Genomic DNA, 20,186 nt, shown 5'->3' with positions numbered 1-20,186 from the left:
ACTGCAGTAGTCGAGAAAAACTGATATAATCTGCTGGAGCATTATGGATGATACACAGGCGCTTAAACATTACTTGGAAATTGCACACGTGGCATGTAAGTAGTGAAATTAAACCGTCCAAAATAATGGTACCAAGTGTAGATGTATCGTGAACTAAAAAACAAGCTGAATTGATGATCTGACCATCTTGGACGGTTAAAATGAAAAATATCCAACGGTGTTTTTTCTCGAAACAAGTGTCCACGAATCAGAGCTTAGAATTGGATTATATTTGTGTTATGAATTTTAAACGGTTGGATGCACAATATAGTCGGTTTAATTTGAGTTAAGATATTCCAAATGTAGAATTTCTTAATGCCTGCGTATCAAGTTTAATACGCAGCCGGAGTATTATATAAATCCTCTCGTCAATCTCCTTCTTCAAACCCATCCCTTGTATAAAGCAACGAACTCCCAACGAGCTTCTCTCAAAAGCGTCTCTTAGAGAGAGAGAGAGAGAGAGAGAGATGGGGTTACAGAGCGGAATTGCTCTGTTTTTGCAGCAATACAAAGCTCTGTTGAAGAAGAACCTCCTCCTTTCATGGCGGCACAAGAGATCGACCTTCCTCCAGCTCTTCTCTTCTCTCTTCTTCATCTTCCTCATCTTCTGCATCAATAAATCCATCGAATCCCGTTTCTCTACCACCACCTCCTTCAAGAATGTCCTCGATCCTCTGCCATTGATTTCTCCCCCCATCCCTCCCTGCGAGGACAAGTTCTTCGTCAAGGTCCCCTGCTTCGATTTCGTCTGGAGCGGGAACACCAGCGCCCGTATCCGATCCATCGTCCGCAGCATCATGGACAATAATCCTGGCCGTTCGATCCCTTCCAGCAAGGTTAGTGTTTTGAATTTTGGGAAATGACAAGTTGGGAAGAACGGGTCTTGGTTTCAGATTCACCACCACTTTAAAATTGGCGGATGGATCATGAACTGAAAACCACAGTAAGCAGACAATTATAACCGTTTGATTTTGCCTGTTGGATTTGGGCCACTCGCTAATTTAATTTTAGCCATCCATTTGATAGCAACGACATTTTGAATTTTTTTTTTTAGCTGTGCTCCATCGATGGTGTGACCCGCAATTTGGATGGTCTGAGTAGCTTTACATGTGTGCCACATGTAAGGAGGATACATCACCATCATTTCTGAAAATGGTGGATTTTCAGGCTAATTTGGATAGTCTGGGTTGGTGGGCATGTATTGCATATTGCATGGTGGCTGGTGAATAAGTAGCCAAATGCTTGATGGAGGATCTCTTTGGTATATTCACCCATCTATGGCAGGGGCCACCAGATGAATGGTTCTGATTGCAGAAAGTTGTGCTTACCGTAGGGAATTCTAGCCCAAATGAAAATGTTGGTAATCTGGGGCAATCATTGCCTCTCTGGTTGTTTACAATCGGAATTGGAAATTTGTGTTTGTACAATTAAAATATGCAATTATATAGTGTTGTCTTGGCAGTTCTAATTCCTTCATTTTCTTTATTATTATTATTATTATTATTACTACTACTATTATTATTATTTTGTGAACTTCTGTTGAAAATACTCGGAGGGAGGTGGTATTCATGGAGCCCATGTTGAATTGGACCTGTTGAGAAAGCTTGTGTTTTGGTGTATTGATTATCTGACTTGAATAACTATGATTGGACAGTGTTGTTTCTCCAACCGGTGTCGTTATGCGTAAAATGTAAAAATGCTATTTGTACTCTTTTTGACATTTGCAGGTCAAATCATTTAGAACACCCAATGAAGTAGATGCCTGGCTTGAAAGTGATCCCATGCGCTGCCCTGGAGCTCTGCATTTTGTTGAAAGAAATTCAACTGTCATAAGCTATGGGATTCAGACTAACTCGACCCCTGTGGCCAAGCGAGGACTCTATGAGGATCCCACTTTTAAATTTCAAATACCACTTCAGGTTGCTGCAGAGCGTGAGATTGCCAGATCTCTGATTGGAGGTAATCAGTCCATACCATTTTACATTCTTTCAGGGAATTTAGTCTGCACTTTGTTACTGAACTTGTCTGGCAAGCTAATCTATGACCTAAGGTACATGTATGCCCATTTATGCATTGACATGTATGCATAGACTAGCACAGCCTTAGCTAGTTGTTTTCTGCCCTTTATTTGTTCCATGCACTGCGGTTCACCTGATGAATGGTCTGGCCTGATTTTGGGCCAGGACAGCCACACAGTGGGGACCACCTGATGGGCTGACGTCGTTGATCCGGGATTATATGAGCCTCAGTGATAGCAGCATGATTTCAATGGTAATCAATTGGTTTGGAACAATTTCCACCCTTGAGTATGAATATTTGTTGAATTTCAACAAGAATCAGATAATATATTCTATTTCGCACCAGACAAATTCCAGTAAATACATATGAGTTTTGATGGAAATTCCACCCTCACCACCAACAACAACAAGCAAGGTTTTTAGATGTTCACCTCTTTGATATGAACAACTCAGGACTATTTATATTCCCCTAAGGGTCTCTTTGATTAGTTGGAAAATAAAAGAAAAGGTAATAATTATACAATGATGCTTTCCATGAGCACTATTGAAAATGGATTTTAATGGATTCCATTTTTAGGGGTCTTGTTTGAGAAGCAAGTGGAAATCTCATATTATAAGACAATGGCCACCTTGTATCTTGTGCTAAAGAATTTAATTATGGAAAAGGGTGATGATTGGTATGTAGAATCCATTATTTTCTTTGCTAACTAAAAATAGTAAAACATCACATCATGGGAGAAGTGCTTTATTTTCCTTTCTTTTCCCACTTATTAAACAGGCTCTAAAAGTCATTCATTGGACTTTCTATAGACAATTGTTAAATGTCCAATGCTTAGGCAATTGATCAATCCGTTAGGACAACCCAGTATGTGTGATCTTAGGCTATGATCCATTCAAGGGGTGGCCTAGCAATTGGACAATCCATATTTTAGGTGTATGGTACGTCTCCTCTATGCACTATAATCCGTGCATGTTCTCACAGATCTGGACTATTCAACTGATGTCTGCCTCTTGTATGGACCACATTCCAGAAATGGCATCAATACGATGGTTCCGATCACCAATCAATTGAAATGTTTATAGGCTGTTAATAGCAATAAAAGAGTAGGCAACTGATTCTCTTGTGGGGATCATCCACCTGGTGAGATTTTTGGGCAATAGCCAATCCAGTAGACATCCCATCTATGGGCAAGCATGTGCACTGATGTATCTTCTTCACCACATTAGGATGATAGAAGATCAGTAATGCTAATAATACTCTGTCATTAGTAAAAACAGAGCTGTCTTTTCCTGTATGGAATTCTATTAACTTGGATTTTGATGTACAGATCCAAATTTTAACTGGATTGTCGGGCTTAAGGAATTTGCACACCCAGCTACTGAAACTTTCTCTGCTGTTGGAAGAGTAGGACCAACATTTTTCCTTGCAATTGCCATGTTTGGTTTTGTGTTCCAAGTTGGTTCTTTAATCACTGAGAAAGAACTTAAACTTCGCCAGGTATTTCTTTTTAGTATTATTTTTGTATGCTTTTGACTTCTTCAAATGGGTAACTGCATCTTTAAGTTTGGCGCACCAATGAAGGCATGTGGTTATGCTTATCTACACTACGACACTTGAAATCAGCTGAAGATCTTGGTGGTAACTTGCAGGCAATGTCTATTATGGGTCTTTATGAATCTGCCTATTGGTTGTCATGGCTTACATGGGAGACTTTTCTGACACTTCTATCATCACTTTTCTCAATACTCTTCGGAATGATGTTTCAGTTTGACTTCTTCCTTCACAACAGTTTCGTGATTCTGTTCCTTGTGTTCTTCCTTTTTCAATTCAATATGGTAAGCTCTTCTGTGCAGTTCTCATTGTTTCACTGAACCTCTTTTCTTGTATGCCTTCTACTGTTCTTAATCAATGGATGCTCTTCAGCTCATGCAATGCTGTTGAGGACAGAAGTTTTAGAACATGCTGCAAAACTTTAACATGCCCCTTTGATATTATCCTATTGCTTTAACCTGAGAGTCTTTCGCAGATTGGTTTTGCCTTCATGATTTCAACTTTCATTAGCAAGTCATCATCAGCCACCACTGTTGGATTTTCTGTCTTTATCATCGGCTTTTTGACTCAGGCAAGATTTGGATTCCCGAACAAATTTCCTGCAACATCCAATACATGCACAGTCACAATAACAGTTCTTTTTTTCATTGCAGCTAGTTACAGGATTTGGATTTCCATACGATAACAACTTTTCTAAGACATATCGGGTGATCTGGTCTTTCTTCCCTCCTAATCTTCTCGCTGAAGCTCTTAATATCCTTGGGGATTCGACAGCCACGCCGGAAGATAAAGGAATTAGCTGGAGTAGACGGGCAGAGTGTCCACCAAATGTTTCCGACTGTGTTATAACTATTGTATGTTTTAACTTCAGAACCAAAAACCTGATTACTTAAAAGTTGATTTATATGTGAATGCTTTCTTGAAGCTCTGGAATCCTAATATCAGAGAAGATAATTTGCTTGCATATTCATTTTTTTAAAAAAAAATCATAGATATTTGTATTTCATATTTTTGCTCGTAGCCTCCTTGTTGATGTGTAGCTATTGACATAGTGATAATTTTGGCTGCAGGATGACATCTACAAATGGCTTGTGTCCACATTTTTTCTCTGGTTCCTCTTGGCCATCTACTTCGACAATGTTATCCCAAATTCAAGTGGTGTAAGGAAATCATTGTTTTACTTTTTGAGGCCTTCGTACTGGATGGGTAAAGGTGGAAACAAGGTGGAAGGTAATTGATTAACGAGAATTTCAAGCATTCGAAGTGGACAGGAATTTGTTTTTGACCTTCATTTATCCTTGCTACTTCAGAAGGAGGTCTTTGTAGCTGCACAAGTTCGATTCCACCATTAGAGGATGTCACTCCAGATGATGAAGATGTCCTTGCAGAGGAAACAATTGTGAAAGAGCAAGCCACTGAAAATGTGATTGATCCTAATGTTGCAGTTCAAATACGCGGTCTTACTAAGACTTATCCCGGCACAAAAAAATTGGTCGGTTGCTGCAAATGCCAGATGTCTTCACCCTTCCATGCTGTTAAGGTAAAGAACTACGTGCCCTTGTGGTGTGGGTGGGTGTGTGAGTGTGTGGGGTGTGGGTGGGTGTGTAAAAAAAAGGTAAAGAACTATATTGCCCTTTAAATACCTTATTTTTTTTGTAGGTAACAGAATTTTATTGAACTGACAGATGGAACGTGCATACCCTGTATATACTTTTAGTTTTCATTGTTGTTTGTTTTTCTTATTTATTTGATGTGTAGACACTGGATAGAAAGTAAGAAAATGTTATAATAGCACGGTCAATATTAATTTTGTAATATCTTCAGGGACTTTGGGTGAACTTTGCGAAGGATCAGCTATTTTGTCTTCTTGGACCCAATGGAGCTGGCAAAACAACTGTAATTAATTGCTTGACTGGTATTACACCAGTGACAGGCGGGGATGGTAATAGCTTATTTTTGAAACTTGAAGTTTCCATGAATCTCATTTGCAATACAGATTAAGACCCTTTAGAATTAGCTGAGGTATTGATTTATTAACAGCCCTGATATATGGATATTCCATCCGAAGCGCTGTTGGTATGTCAAACATTCGAAAGATGATCGGAGTTTGTCCTCAGGTACTGTATAACCTTTTTTCTTTTTCTTTAAAATAATTTTAAGTCATCATTCTCATGGTCAGAAGTGATTTATTTGGAAAACAGAAGCTAATACTTTGTTTCTTATTTCTCCACTATTCAGTTTGATATTTTATGGGATGCTTTATCGGGACGAGAACACCTGCATCTCTTTGCTAGTATCAAAGGCTTGCCCCCTGCTTCAATCAAATCGGTATGTGCTAGACAGCCAAAAAAAGGTGTTCACCATTATAATTTTAGTACCATCATCTAGACCTAGAGAAATAAGTAACTTGTATTTTATTTTTTATTTTTTGTTTTCTTTAAAAAATAAAAAATAAAATACAAGTTACTTATTTATCTAGCATAGACTAGAGTTTGTGAGTAACCCTTGGGGACCAACTTGCTACAAATTTAGAGTCAGGCCTTATTTAACTGACCAATGTTTCTCTTTGGAGGCTTGGCTTGTTGACAACCTGAGCAATCAACCCATGCTAACCATTGGCTGAGTCAGCAAGTTTTGAAACTATGGTCCGAACCTTTCTTCTTCCTTGCCTTTTAATGCAAAGATTGCTTAACTTGTGATGCAGGTTGTTGAGAAATCACTAGCAGAAGTAAAACTCACAGATGCAGCCAAAATGAGAGCCGGAAGCTATAGTGGAGGGATGAAGCGCCGGCTGAGTGTTGCGATTGCACTTATAGGGGATCCAAAATTGGTCATCTTGGATGAGCCGGTATGGATATGCTAGAATGGTCCTTTTGTTGCATGTCTTTTCTAAAGTCGCACAGTTTCATGTAGTTTCTTTCTTTGAGTTCATGAATTACAGGTTATTAAGCATTTAAATTTCTTGATGGTGTTTTTTTATAGTTGTTTTATAGGAACCTACATTAAATGAATAAGGCTCCTCATTCTTGCCCACAACAAGAAACAGAAATGAGAAAAATACGTCCTTTTAAAAAAGGGGTGGGGCTAGATGAGAGCTCCCAGGTGTAGGTGTTAGATCTTAAGCCTCTGCATATGGACAAGAGACGTGATGCACTTCCCACAACTGTCCAATGTTGGACTAAATGCACAACATAAGGACTAAATCCACAGTAGAACAATAAACTAATAACACTTGAGAAAATGTCTTCTCATGAAAATTCTTTCTTTTAGATAATGGATGCTTGCATCCAAGTTTTGGACTCAAACCAGGTGGGTTGATATTTGAGTTTCTTTCATGGATGCCGACATACATGAATCTGTTGATGTATCAAGATGTGCTCTATGAGATGCCACGTGCATCACCCACATCGAGGAAGAAACACAAGATTATGAATTGGTAATTCTACTCTTTAGTGCAATTCCTAGACCATAGATATGAAGTTTGCTCAACCCTTGTTGCACCTTCTCCCTCACCCAAAGCACAAACAGTTAGCTGATGTATCAAACCTATTAACCATTCTAAGCTATTTCTCTCTTAATTTCGTTAGGAATGTGGCTAAGGCTTGTGCGGATCCTCAGAAAACTCACTTTAGAAATGGATTGCCATTTCCGGTGTTTAAATCCTGGAAATGGATTTCCACTTTTTGTGTTTGGGTATCTGGATATTGTTGTCCATGGAAACTATTGCTTTGCAATTGGATGACACCTTTTGGGCAACCTTTTCCCTAAAAGTGTACAATAAACACATATACGGAAAAGGTGAATAATGGAGTGCAATCCAAGAAAGCTGCATCTTACCCTCCCCCCTTGGATGAAAAGCTTGTCCAAAATGGATCAGCTTTTCCAAGAATAATAATGTAGCCAACCACATTTTAGCTCACTTCGAAATGGAAATCCATCTCTTAAGTGAGTTTTCCAAGGAACCAGACGAGCCCTTAAGACTTGGATGGAAAACTAAATGACAGTAGATGTCTGTGTAGGCATGGATTCATGGGCCATGCAAGCCAGTTTGTTATTGTGTCTTGCCCACCAATAAAGTAATAAAAAAATTCCTGAGTTTAAGGCTCAACTCACTCTTAGAATGAAAAGTAGTTTCTGTTATTACAGAAGTGGTTGTCTTGGCTGCACCCTTACAAATATCAGATCTTTGTTTTGCAGACTACTGGTATGGATCCAATTACTCGAAGGCATGTATGGGACATCATAGAGGATGCAAAGAAAGGAAGAGCCATTGTCTTGACGACTCATTCAATGGAGGAAGCTGACATTCTAAGTGATCGCATAGCTATCATGGCTAAGGGAAAGCTCCGCTGCATAGGAACCTCAATCCGGTTAAAATCGCGATTTGGGACTGGTTATATCACTAATGTGAGTTTTCTGGGGACCACTCCCGGACAAACACCTGGCACTAATGGAAATGCAATTACCAGTGAATCTCAACATGAACCCGTGAAGCAGTTCTTCAAACATGTACGTTGGATAGACAGTTCCGGTATATTTCCTTTCTCCTACAGTTGCTTGTTGTCTAACTAGAGTTGCATTTGACAGCATTTGGATGTGGTGCCCAAAGAGGAGAACAAGGCCTTCCTGACTTTTGTTATCCCTCATGAAAAAGAGGGACTGTTAACGGTAAATACCTCTTTCTTGCTTTTATTTAGGGATGCAACTTGGGCGGCTTGGGTCTGGTTGAGGGTCGACCCGAGCCTGACCCACCCACAAGTGGATCCAACCCACAGCCTGACCCAACCCAAATTCCAACATGCTCAGCACCCGACCCAAACCCCACCCGAATTCCTCTAATACTCAACCCAACCCAACTTGACCTAGATACATGTGATTATACCAAACCTGACCTAATCCAACCTGAATTTGCCCAACCCAATTTCAAATTGGCTTGGTGTGGCTTGGTGTTTTCCAACCCCAACCCGACCTGAGGACCTTGACAACCCGACCCCAACTCCGGTTGGGTTCGGGTTGACCCAAACCCAAGGTGTAGCCCTACTTTTATTCCATATTGCTTATTATCAATGCTCTTCACGCCACATGCGACGGCAAACTATCTGTCAGTGTATACAGGCATTCATGAATGCATTTGATTGCATGTGCATGTGTATTTGACGATACATCAATGTTAATGAATTTTAAGAATTCTATTTAAAATGTTTATGTTTCAGACCATCTTAACTGTTGTAATCTGTTGCAGAATTTTTTTGCGGAGCTTCAAGATAAAGAAAGAGAGCTTGGGATCTCAGACATCCAACTTGGCCTCACAACCCTTGAGGAAGTTTTTTTGAATATTGCAAGAAAAGCAGAGCTGGAAGATGCTTCTACCAATGGGAATTTGGTGACTCTGAGCTTAGAATCTGGAACTTCTGTCCAGGTCAGATCAATCAACTCATCTTTAATATCATATAAAGTGCATTGATGAGGTGGCTAGTATTTTTATTCTTTCCCTTCTGTTAATTCGCTAATTTCCTTTTACTAACAATTAATATTTATAAAATATATGCAGTAGTGTTAATTCGTAAATGACCTTCTAGTAATAATTAATATTTGTAAAATATATAAAAAGTAACAATGAGTGGTTTGATACTCTGGCTGAAGCTGTTGAAAAGGTAGAGTTTTTTGATGCTTTGGTGGAAGTGGTTGAAAAGGTAGAGTTATTTGATACTTTGGCTGAGTATGATGGTTTATAATACTCAGGTACTTTGAAAATGTACACATGGCACACATTAACTCAATTGATCTGTAAAAGTCATGGACCACTTTAGATAAGTCATCTTTGATTCAACAATACTAGCCTCTTTTTAGTAAGCATTTGTTTGTTGAATTTCGATCACTAACTGTTTACATTTTTTTTGGTCCATTAAATATCCACCAATCATTAACTTAGGGAGATCTATCAATGTAATTTTCTGTTTAAGGGCCATCTAAATCAGGGCAACATTATTTGAACAGTTAAGTTTTAGTTCATAATATGCCATGTGAACAATTTCTTAATGTCTGTGTATAAGCCATCATACTCTACCAAAGTATCAAAGTTTTCTTGTTTTCAAAAGCAAGAGAGTGTCCAGCAGCTAGAGGGCTTCATCTAATTACTTAAATACTCTTGCTTTTATTCTAAAACCCTTTCTAGATCCCTTTATAATCCAAAGTTTTAGCCATTTGGAAAAATTGTATAGAAATGCAGTTGTACATACTATAAATATGTATATGGATTGATTAATGTATATCTGTTAAGATCTCTTGCAGATCTTTCGCCTCTTCTGTGTATTCTTGTTACTCTCAATGAAATAAACACAATATTGTTTCTACAATGTAGTCTTTGGTGCATAACATGGTATCAGAGCCTTGATCTGGGCCCTTGATCTTCTCTATTCATCACCTAATGTCCTCATCAACCTACTCTCCCGAATTTATCTCAGCTGTTCTTTTGCAACGCCAATCTTCTCCAGACGATCAAACATTAACGCCATTAAACATCATTAATTGTTACCATCTATGATTGCTGATTAGCCTCCCCACTACCCACCCATCTTCCAAGATTTGCAGCAGCTGTGAAGTTCCAAGACTGATTGCATCAAACTTTCATCTTCTTTGCTTGATCTGATCAGGGGAACCCATCTTCTCTGTCAAATATGCTCGGTAGAATCTAGCCACCACCAAGCGACGTCTGCCATCTTTCTCGCCTTCGATCTATGCCTTGCTGCCACATCACCTCTGGTCCGTTCATCCAAATCTGAGATTAGAAGCACAACCCACTGCCATTACAGCTCGAAATCCAACACCTGAAACTCAACAGCCACAACCCAATGCCATTGTTGATTTCCATACCCAAACTCATACGCCTATAAACTAGGTTTTGGTGTAGTTTCTGAAATTGTGTGGAATAGGATACCACGACTAAGCGTGCGGAAGCATATAGAAGCTATCGAATGATGGTTATGGCTATGTCTTATAGGGGGGGTGATTAGGACCAAATAAAATGTGTCATTTTAAACACAATCGCCTAAACTAATTTCCAATTAAAGCTAAGCAAAGCAAAGCAATTAACTCTTTAAGGCTTCCAAGCCAATAAAGGGTTAAATTACATAGACTACAATAGATGTGGCAATTAAGCAACTAGTCTATAAACATGATACTGTACATGTGCGTGTGGGATGTGCTACCTATCAACTCCTAGCATTCATCTAATCATGCATACATATAAGTAAACATTCAATCACATAAGCATAATTATACAAGTGCTCAAATAACAATCTCAAACACGAGCATGTATAGTGATTCAGTTTCCCTACTCCACTCCCGACAGACGCACTCAATCCATGAGTGTACTGGATTTCACTATCGGAGGTTTTAAATCAGGTTCACCTCTAACCCTTACAACCCTACACAAGGACCCTAGCGTACACTCCCGCCGGATGCTCTCGCAAGATTTTTGAGTTGGTTTTTTATCGGTTAACCAACAACCCCAATCATAATCTAGGGACCTACGTTTATTCCTACTGGAGGCTCCCTCGGATACTAACATGTACACACCCGTATCCGATGACCTACACAAGGACTTAGATTTACGTCCTACACAAGAATCTAGTCGAGTTTGGCAATCAAACTCTTACACTCAATCCTACACAAGGAAGGAGTATACACGGACTCAACAATTGACAACCTTGTCGGATTGAGCCCTTATGATGCGTTGTCTTGGGTTGTTTGATCGGTGCTCTCTCGTGCTTCAATCAGCTCTCGTTTACTCCCCTGATTAGGATGTTGATGCTTTGTTAAGGCTTCTGCTCCAAGATCAAACACCTTGCATGTAGTACTTCTTTGAGGTGACTAAGGTGATGGGAGGATGGGTGAATCTCGTACAACTCATGGGAATGTTGTAATGCCTATAGGATTCACCTAGAAGAGTCTTCTAGAGAGTTTAGACTGATTTAATTATAGGTATAGTATCTAATCTCTATAAAGGTGGGAGTTCATCCACATCTTCGAATAGGAGCATGGAATGCTCATTAAAGTGAATGATCACAAGAAAATTGACATGAAACTCTTTAGATAGTGGTTTAGGATATGTGGAATGAATGAAAAAACACATAGCCTCTATTTGCACCGAAAACCCATCAAAATGACCAAGAAACGAATGCCCTTTTATTATTTTTTTAAAAAAAAAAAAAACACAATTCGCAATGGCTAGTTAATGGCTCTTTCGATAGGATCGAAAGGCTCTTCGTTGCTGGACTCTTTCTTTGTGTGTTTGTTGGACTCTTTCTTCGATCTGATTAAGTGGAGCTTCGATGGGATCGGAACCCGTTGACAGACTGTCAATGAGATCGAAGTCCACTCGAAAATTGTTATTTTAGGCATACGATTTCGTAATAATTTTGCACATTTTTTAGCCTTATCATGTTCCAATTAGACTCCTAAGGCTAAGTGATAATCAACAAGGTGTACCTATAAGGTCAGGATCATCTAGAGGTTGGTTATGGTCACCAAGGCATCTCATTTACCTATTTTTTGTTCATTGATGCTCATGTCCTCTTGTGTCTTCGGTCTTCAGCTTCCAAGAGCTCAATCGACTATATGACATATGGACTCACGTGATTGACAAATAAGATGCACAAATCAGTGCATAAACAGTTTCTTCTCCGACACTATTGAAATCCATCATTCATCATCACCTGCCACTGAAATCATCGACCCCTCACCAACCAGGATCCAGAGTTGTTCACTTTTGGCCTCCACTACAGTGAACCCATCTTTGCAACAACTAGCCGAATTCGTTATCCACCTTCCGAATTCACCACCCTTCATTTGATTGAATTGAAAATCAAGCCAATCTAAAGAGATCTATATTAGAAGTTGGACCCGAACTTGTTACAACTCTACCCTAGACCTGGCCGGAATCAGTGCCCAAACTTATGCATCAATAATCTTTCCATCCGCACACCACAATTCCATGCGCCAAACTCATCTCCATCATACTTGATCTGCTATGACTCCCCTACGCGTGGAACCCATTGTCACCCATAGCACTACCATCATCAGTTGCAGCCCCCCTGGACCAGACATGGGCCCGAACTCTGAACCCATGTCACCACTGCTTGTACCTTATGCTGCAACTGCAGCTGCCCCATGTCAGGATCCCGCACTGGCGCCGCAATATGTTGCCCTCTTTACACTGCTTAGAGTTAATCCAAATCTAACCTCATATTGATCTCTTCTTTCCATTTTTTTCCCCTCCTTGAGTGCAATCATTTCAGTGTCCCTTAGCTTCTCTTTGGGCCCAATATATTTAAATTTAAAATTAAATTTTTTTTTAAAAAAAAAAAGAAGCCTGGATGCAGACGTCATTGATCCTCACTTGATTCTCGAAGCCATCTCTCATGCTCATTGTTTTCCATTCCAAGCATTCATTTTCCCTTCATCGTTTCTTTCTCATTAGGCCATTGTTATCCGTTGTGAGTATAGTTTGCTCAAATATTATGTAGTGTTGCATGCCCGCCCCCCCCCCCCAGCTGCTGTTGTGCAACATTGCAAAAGTTCGTTTGATGACTCAATAGTTGTCGAGTTTAGATGGGCTATTTTTTTTAAGAGAAGCTTCAATGGACAGCAAAAGCTCAGTCTTCTAACAAGCAGCACTAGAAGATCTATTATCTAAACATATGTTGTGTGAGGGGAAGTGGTGGCCCATTGCTTCATTTGTGTTCAAAGCCAAGCATGGTTGATATTCATGCTCCAACTTGAGGGGAGGTGTTAGAGAATAGGATATATATATATGTGTGTGTGTGTGTGTGTGTGTGTGTGGATTGATTTATGTATATCTGTTAAGATCTCCTACTAATCTCTACAGATATTCACCTCTTTTATATATTCATGTTGTTCTCAATGAAATAAAAAGTACAGTTTCTACAATGCAGTCTCTGATGCATAACAATACATAATGGAGATACGTAAATAGCATTGAAAACTAAAGACAAAACAAACATTAAAATAAATCAATTCAATGATCATTACTTGTTACAATAACCATTGAATTTTCTGCTTTTATGATGGTTATGCAGATACCTAGAGGGGCCAGATTTATTGGGATTCCAGGAACAGAATCTGCAGAGAATCCAAGAGGCCTTATGGTTGAAGTGTACTGGGAACAGGATGACTCCGGTGCCCTCTGCATTTCTGGCTGCTCATCTGAAGTTCCAATACCTCCAAATGTTCAACCAATGGCTATTACTTCTCCATCATCGCGTAGAATTTTCTTTGGAAGGAATGCAACCATACACGGGTTCGTGATTGACCCAAATCAAATTCAAACTCCAATTAGCAGGTGACCATTACATGTATCATTCCAATTATATTTGCTCCCACTTTGCCATGCATGCATGTGTGCATTCACATGCATGATGCCCATGCATGTGTGGCATGTTAGTGCTTGTACATTTAGCAGCTTGTTTGTTTCATGATTTAAGAATGCATTGGAAATTGAAAATTTTGTCATTCAATAATCAAATTGGAAATTGAAATGAGTTATATAAACTCCTGTTTGGAATGTCGGATTTGGTGGCATGGAATTGCATTTGGTCCCATATAAATTCCATCCAGTGCTTTCAAATGATGGGAAGGATTGGATTAATCCATATATCATATCATCTAGAGCTAATTGTAGATATTGCGAGAGTTCTTGTGGATTTTGAAATCCATTATATCTAGTCTGTGCATTCATACGCACCCTGACATTTGAGTTGCATATGCATTCAGGCAACCAACATTAGTTGTGAAATCTAGTCTATTGATCACAATTCCATGTTGCACCAAACACAGGTTTTACTTGATACAATGTTTTTCCCAAAGGACGAATTTGATCCCAAACATGAGATTGGATGGTCAAAATCCCAAGAATTTCCGGACATGGAATCATTGTGTAATAATGACGTTAATTTCATCTAATGCAATTCCATACCATTTAATCACACTTTCCAAACGTACCCTATGGCCTGTTTGGTACATGGGCTTTTGGGGGGGATTATGTGAGATGGAATTGCATTTGGTACCATGCAAATTCCATCTGCTGTTTGGAGTTGACGGGAGGGATTGGAATCAAGTGAGATGGAATTGCATTTGGTCCCATGCGAGATTCCTGGTGGGATTTGAAATCCATTACATGTGGGCCCCACATTGATGCATGTGTTTATCCATGTCGTCCATCATATGCGCCCTTTATACGTGACATTCGAGTTATATCCATGTGCAAGTGATCGTCATCAATTGTGAACGTGGTCCGTTGATTATAGTTCGATCGTCTACCAAACATGAATTTCACTCAATACAGTATTTTTCTCATAGGAAGAATATGATACCAAATGTGGAGAATAGATGGTCAAAATACCATGGTATTTCCATACATACAATCATTATGCAATAATGGTGTTAATTCCAATGCATTTCCATACCATTTAATCCCATGGTGTAGTAGTGGACGTGAATAGAGTTGTCTTTTAGCAAACATTCACATTTACAAGATCCAGACCATTCTTCTGTTGCCTTTAGCATGGACAAGCTGTACTATCATGCTGACCAAACGATCCTACCCGCCGTCTGAAGGATTTTCTCCTATTGATTGTGGACTAGGATTATTATTATTATTCTAGAGGAAACATACGATGTTTGAGTCAGTGCATTAGCTTGGCCAACGAGCTGTCCATGCGGGGTACACCTGTTTTGTGATCCAAATTTATTCGTGGTGTGCCGATTTGGACCTGATGATCCCAGCCAACAGGTTAGGTCGCCATTGAAATGTGAACCATTGGTCTTCACTGCCAAGATATCTGATAGGGGAAGTAGTGGTGCATGGACCATCCTATCATAGGATCTACTGCATCTTAGGATTATATTACTGAAAGTGAGCCACAGAGCATGGGGTGGCCCTGGGTCCAAAAGTTTGACCCAAATTAGTAAATGGGCTGGGTCTTTATCAAAATCAAGTCACCGGACCTAGAACCTGTTTTCAAATGGTCTAGTTAAGATCATATACTAAAATGGACCTGATGCAAACCCAAGAGAGTTGTTAAGATCGTGTGCGCGCACCTGTTGTGCTGGACTGCAACAATGGTTCACTACCTCTTCTAAGATGTGGTAACCCATCCACACTCGTGACAATCTGCAGTGCACAAATCGTGGGCCCATGGTCGATGAGGAATATACCAAAGATCACACTAACTGGGCAATCCTAGCCATCTGATTTCGGCTGTTGAATTTGGACTAGTGGCTATCTTCTTCCTAACTGACAAGATCGATAGCCCATGTCTGGCCATTTTATTCTTTAATGTCAATATCAATGGCCCCATCAATTGAATAGCTTGGAACATTATTTGTGTGAAAACTGGATTGTAGTTTCTATACCTGACCTATTAAATGTGTTAATGGCTGATCCCATGTCCAAAATTCTGAGCCAGTTCTTAAGCAATTAGGTCCAGCCCACCCACCATAACAGCCTGACAAGGAGCAATACAGGGCTGTATCAGTGGTGAAAGCTACAGTGCCCAATACACCAATTTTAAGTGCTGATTGTTTGAAGTGAACCCAACCCAGAGAGAACTCTGATCCTGTCTGGGTCCAGCCAAACTAGTTATCAGTACACTGGTTATTTGTATTAGCAAATTGTGATCTACACCTACCTTGAAACTCACAAACAACCCACACCCATTTCCTCATTTTGGGAGCGTCGCACTGTCTTTGGAAGGTTTATGTGCACAACAGCTCGACCTAGTGCGGCCTGATTATTGCTACCGTTAGGGAATTGACATATACAAGCTGATATGCATATGCCTATTATCCACCTTTTTGAATTGAGTATAAGCTACTTGAGGGTGGGGAGGGTGTAAGTGGTCACCCCCTTACTATTATCATAAGTACATGGAAAGCCCATTTGCAGGGCCTCTCGCAATGGACCAGGACACAGGCTAAGAAAATCAGTTTTATCTTTTGAATAAAGCTAGCCCAGAGCAGTAGGGCCAACAATGGGCTGGACCAGGTCCAAGCAAAATCGAAATCTTCAACCTAGAAGGCCCAACTCGTTCAAATTCCAGCCCATCAACAGCCCTGCTGAGCAGTTAAAAACACGATCATTCAAAGATCTTCCACAGTATGCCGAGACTGAAGTGATAATAAAAAATAAAAAATAATAAAATAATAAAAAATCAAGAAAGCTTTCGTCCGTCACCCCTAGAAACCATTCCTAGAATGGGAGTGTTTGGATATATCCGACAATACAAATGCCCATATAATGATGCAAGGATGCTCAGATGCACACAGTGCTGTTGGACGAGATAAGATTATATGCCCTGGCTCATCAGGAAATGCACAGTTAGCTGGATATGGGCCCATGATTTACTAAACCTTGATTGAATGGCATGGGAATGGCTTGCATTCCATTGAAACAATTCCAAAGAGTAAGTCTGGGATTGTGCAATCACACGCCGAATCATGAGTGTCCTTTGCCAGGGCTATCAGAACAACAGTAAAAGATCACAAACTATGTGTACTAGATGCAGTTCAGATGACAAAACACGCATACTACAAGTGGGACATTCCAATCGACAGCTTTCCTTGTACATGGGAGGCTACGCACAGTATGTATAAAATTCTAGTGGGGCTAGAATTACAGGGTACATAGATATCATTGAGAGTTTTGTACTTCTCTAGTTGGGTTCTTACACGGAAGTAGCTGCTGAATGGTTCCTTGACCCAAATAAGGAGAGGTAGGTCCTTTTTAACTCTCGTAAGAAAGTTATAAACTTTAAAGCTAAATATATTGAGTAAAATAGGAGCCTTCTTCGCTTCCAATTCTCTTGTGGGCTCTCTTATCTGCTAAGTTAGCTTGGCTAATGCTTGGATGGCATGCTGACTCATGTCAGAAGAATTAAAGCCCGTGTAATTCCTCTCGTCACCGCATGTCCGCATTTTGGATGGTTTGCAGTACATCCAGGCCAAATATGCATGTCATGAACCGCCGTTCATTTTCAGTCACCATCATTGTTGAAATTTAGGTTTAAAAAATAAATAAAATATTTTAAAATTTTCATTTGGGAAAGAATGGGAGAAAAGTTGTGATTTATGTAACGGAATGCTGCGCATGGGCAGTGTGGCTATAATGGCACTAAATCCATGGGTCAGATTGTTGATCCAACAATATAAAATGCTTGAAAATTAATGTCAACGGTCAAAAACATTTTACACACGATTTGAACCATTAATGACCACCAAACAACGGTCCACACCTTATACTATATAAATTGGACCATCCAAGTCCAGAATCATCCCAGTCCAACTGATCCCTCCAAACATTTTCCTTTCAAGAAAATAATTGAGCAGCTCGAACATTATTTGAGTCACTCGATGGGGTTTTCCTCCTCAATTCAAAGGAGAGATTGGGCAGCATAGTGTAAATTGGATGTGTTTTACAGCGCTGCTCGATCAGTCGAGGGTGGTGCTTGACCAGTCGAGTGGCGCTCGACTCAAAGTCAAGTGAGCAATTGGTTTTGGAACTCCAAGGTGCTCGACCAGTCGAGGTTACGCAGATTTATGTCCGAATTTTGTGCGACTGCGTAAATTTGAGGCGGTTTTGCAAGAGGTGCGAAAGGGAGTTGCTTAATAAATAGGGGTCCCTAGGGCTGTTCTAGAGAATGCAAGAGAGTTTCCTAAAGCTTTCCAAGGGTTTGTTAAAGGGTTTAGGGCTATCAAAGATGTGTGTGTGTGTGTGTGTGTGAGAGAGAGAGAGGAAGCTTGTGGAAGTGAGGTTCTGCTCGTAGAGGTGATCTATTGTGCACTCGACATCTTAGCACTTTTACGTCCTCGTAATCGGTGAGATCTCTCCATTTTTATTTATTATCTTATTATTCATCCACTCCTGCGTGAGTGAAGAAGGTTTGATCCAAAGCGGTGCGTGCTTGTGATCGGTTGTAACGTTCTACTTCATAGTGGATTGTTGTTTTGGACGAGGTCCCATGGTTTTTTTTTTTACCTCTTTGAGGGTTTTCCACGTAAAAATCTCTTGTGTCGTGTGGTTTGTGATTTGATTTATTTCATTGATTTATTATCCCATAATTCTGATGGTTATTTGGGAGGCTAGATCCTAAGGTTTTGTACATCGGCCCCCCAACAAAGTGGTATCAGGTTTATTGAACGGAGTGGGATTGGTTCTAAATTATGGAAGGCGGCTCATCAAGGATAATCAGTCTCAATGGTTCTAACTGGATCATATAGAAGGCTAAGATGGAGGACTTGCTTTATTGCAAGGACTTATATGCTCCAATCTTAGGCATATCAGCAAAAACAAAGGATATGACAGAAGATGATTGGAAGAAATTGGACCGGAAGGCAGTGAGGTTTATTAGACAATGATTGGATGATTCCGTATTCCACCATGTGTCTATGGAGACCTCAGCAGCTAACCTATGGTTGAAATTGCAATGGCTGTATGAGAGGAAGACAGTCGGCAATAAAAAAATTTTGATAAGACAACTTGTGAATCTCAACTTCAAAGATGGTAGTTCTGTAGCTGAGCATATGAATGAAGTCAGCAATATATGAACCAGCTCTCCACTATGAAGATAGTCCTGGACGATAAATTAAAGGCTTTGTTATTGCTTAGCTCATTGCTTGATAGTTGGGAGACATTGGTGGTGTCTCTGAGTAAGTTCACGCTAGACAGAAAGGTGTCCATGGAATAGATAACTAGTTGTCTCTTTAATAAGGAGACAAGGAGGAAGTCTCAGGGATTTACTCAATAAGCGGCCCTTGTGACACAAGAACGGGAGAGAAGAAATAACAGAAAGGGCGGAAAGGCCCGAGATAAATCAAAAAACAAGTTGAGTACCAGAAAGGATATTGAATGCTGGAATTGTGGCAAGAAGGGTCACTACAAGCATGAATGTCATAAGAAGAAGAACGATAATAAATGAAAATGAAAGGAGAAGGAAGATGAATCAGATTCCACTATGGTCGTTTCAGATGGCGACGTTGTAGTTATTCTTTCAACAGATCACGATATTTGTCTCACGGTTACGAGTCAGGACACCGACTGGGTGATAGACTCGGGAGCCTCGTTTCATGTAACTCCACGCAGGGACTTCTTCACAAGCTACAAGTCAGGTGACTATGAGACCGTAAAGATGAGAAATTCTGGCATATCGAAGATTATAAGTGTCGATGATATTTGTGTGATGACCGATGTGGGCTGCACATTGGTTCTCTCGGATGTGAGGCATATCCCAGACCTTCGCCTCAACTTGATGTTGACGGGAAGGTTGGATGATGATGGCTATGAAAGCCAACTTGTTGGTGGGCGCTGGAAACTTATCAAAGGTTCGTTGATCGCAGCCAGAGGAAAGAAGTATTGCACCATTTACAAGACAAGTGTCAGTATATGTAAGGGTAGGTTGAACGCAGCAGAAAATTTAGCTATTGACATGTGGCACATGCGTCTACACTACATGAGTGAAAAATGGCTTCAGCTACTAGCAAAGAAGCAACTCCTTCCAGAC

The 20,186-nt window shown here is 40.0% G+C and overlaps 1 protein-coding gene across 1 annotated transcript; it reads left to right on the top strand.

Annotated features, from left to right (window-relative positions):
• The first annotated feature begins 454 nt into the window (after positions 1–454).
• On the top strand, positions 455–14,196 carry LOC131253708 (ABC transporter A family member 2-like). The gene is made up of 16 exons (XM_058254837.1): positions 455–875; positions 1,767–1,998; positions 3,386–3,555; positions 3,708–3,893; positions 4,085–4,180; positions 4,263–4,463; positions 4,680–4,839; positions 4,920–5,149; positions 5,434–5,551; positions 5,650–5,726; positions 5,848–5,937; positions 6,314–6,457; positions 7,807–8,118; positions 8,197–8,277; positions 8,852–9,028; positions 13,710–14,196. The coding sequence occupies exons 1-16, from the start codon at positions 507–509 to the stop codon at positions 13,974–13,976; spliced, it is 2,910 nt and encodes a 969-aa protein (XP_058110820.1). The 5' UTR covers positions 455–506; the 3' UTR covers positions 13,977–14,196.
• Positions 14,197–20,186: the final 5,990 nt, after the last annotated feature.

Source organism: Magnolia sinica, chromosome 1 (genome assembly GCF_029962835.1).
Source record: "Magnolia sinica isolate HGM2019 chromosome 1, MsV1, whole genome shotgun sequence".
In the NCBI taxonomy this organism is placed as follows: domain Eukaryota; kingdom Viridiplantae; phylum Streptophyta; class Magnoliopsida; order Magnoliales; family Magnoliaceae; genus Magnolia; species Magnolia sinica.
This window is presented reverse-complemented; position numbering and strand designations above follow the sequence as displayed.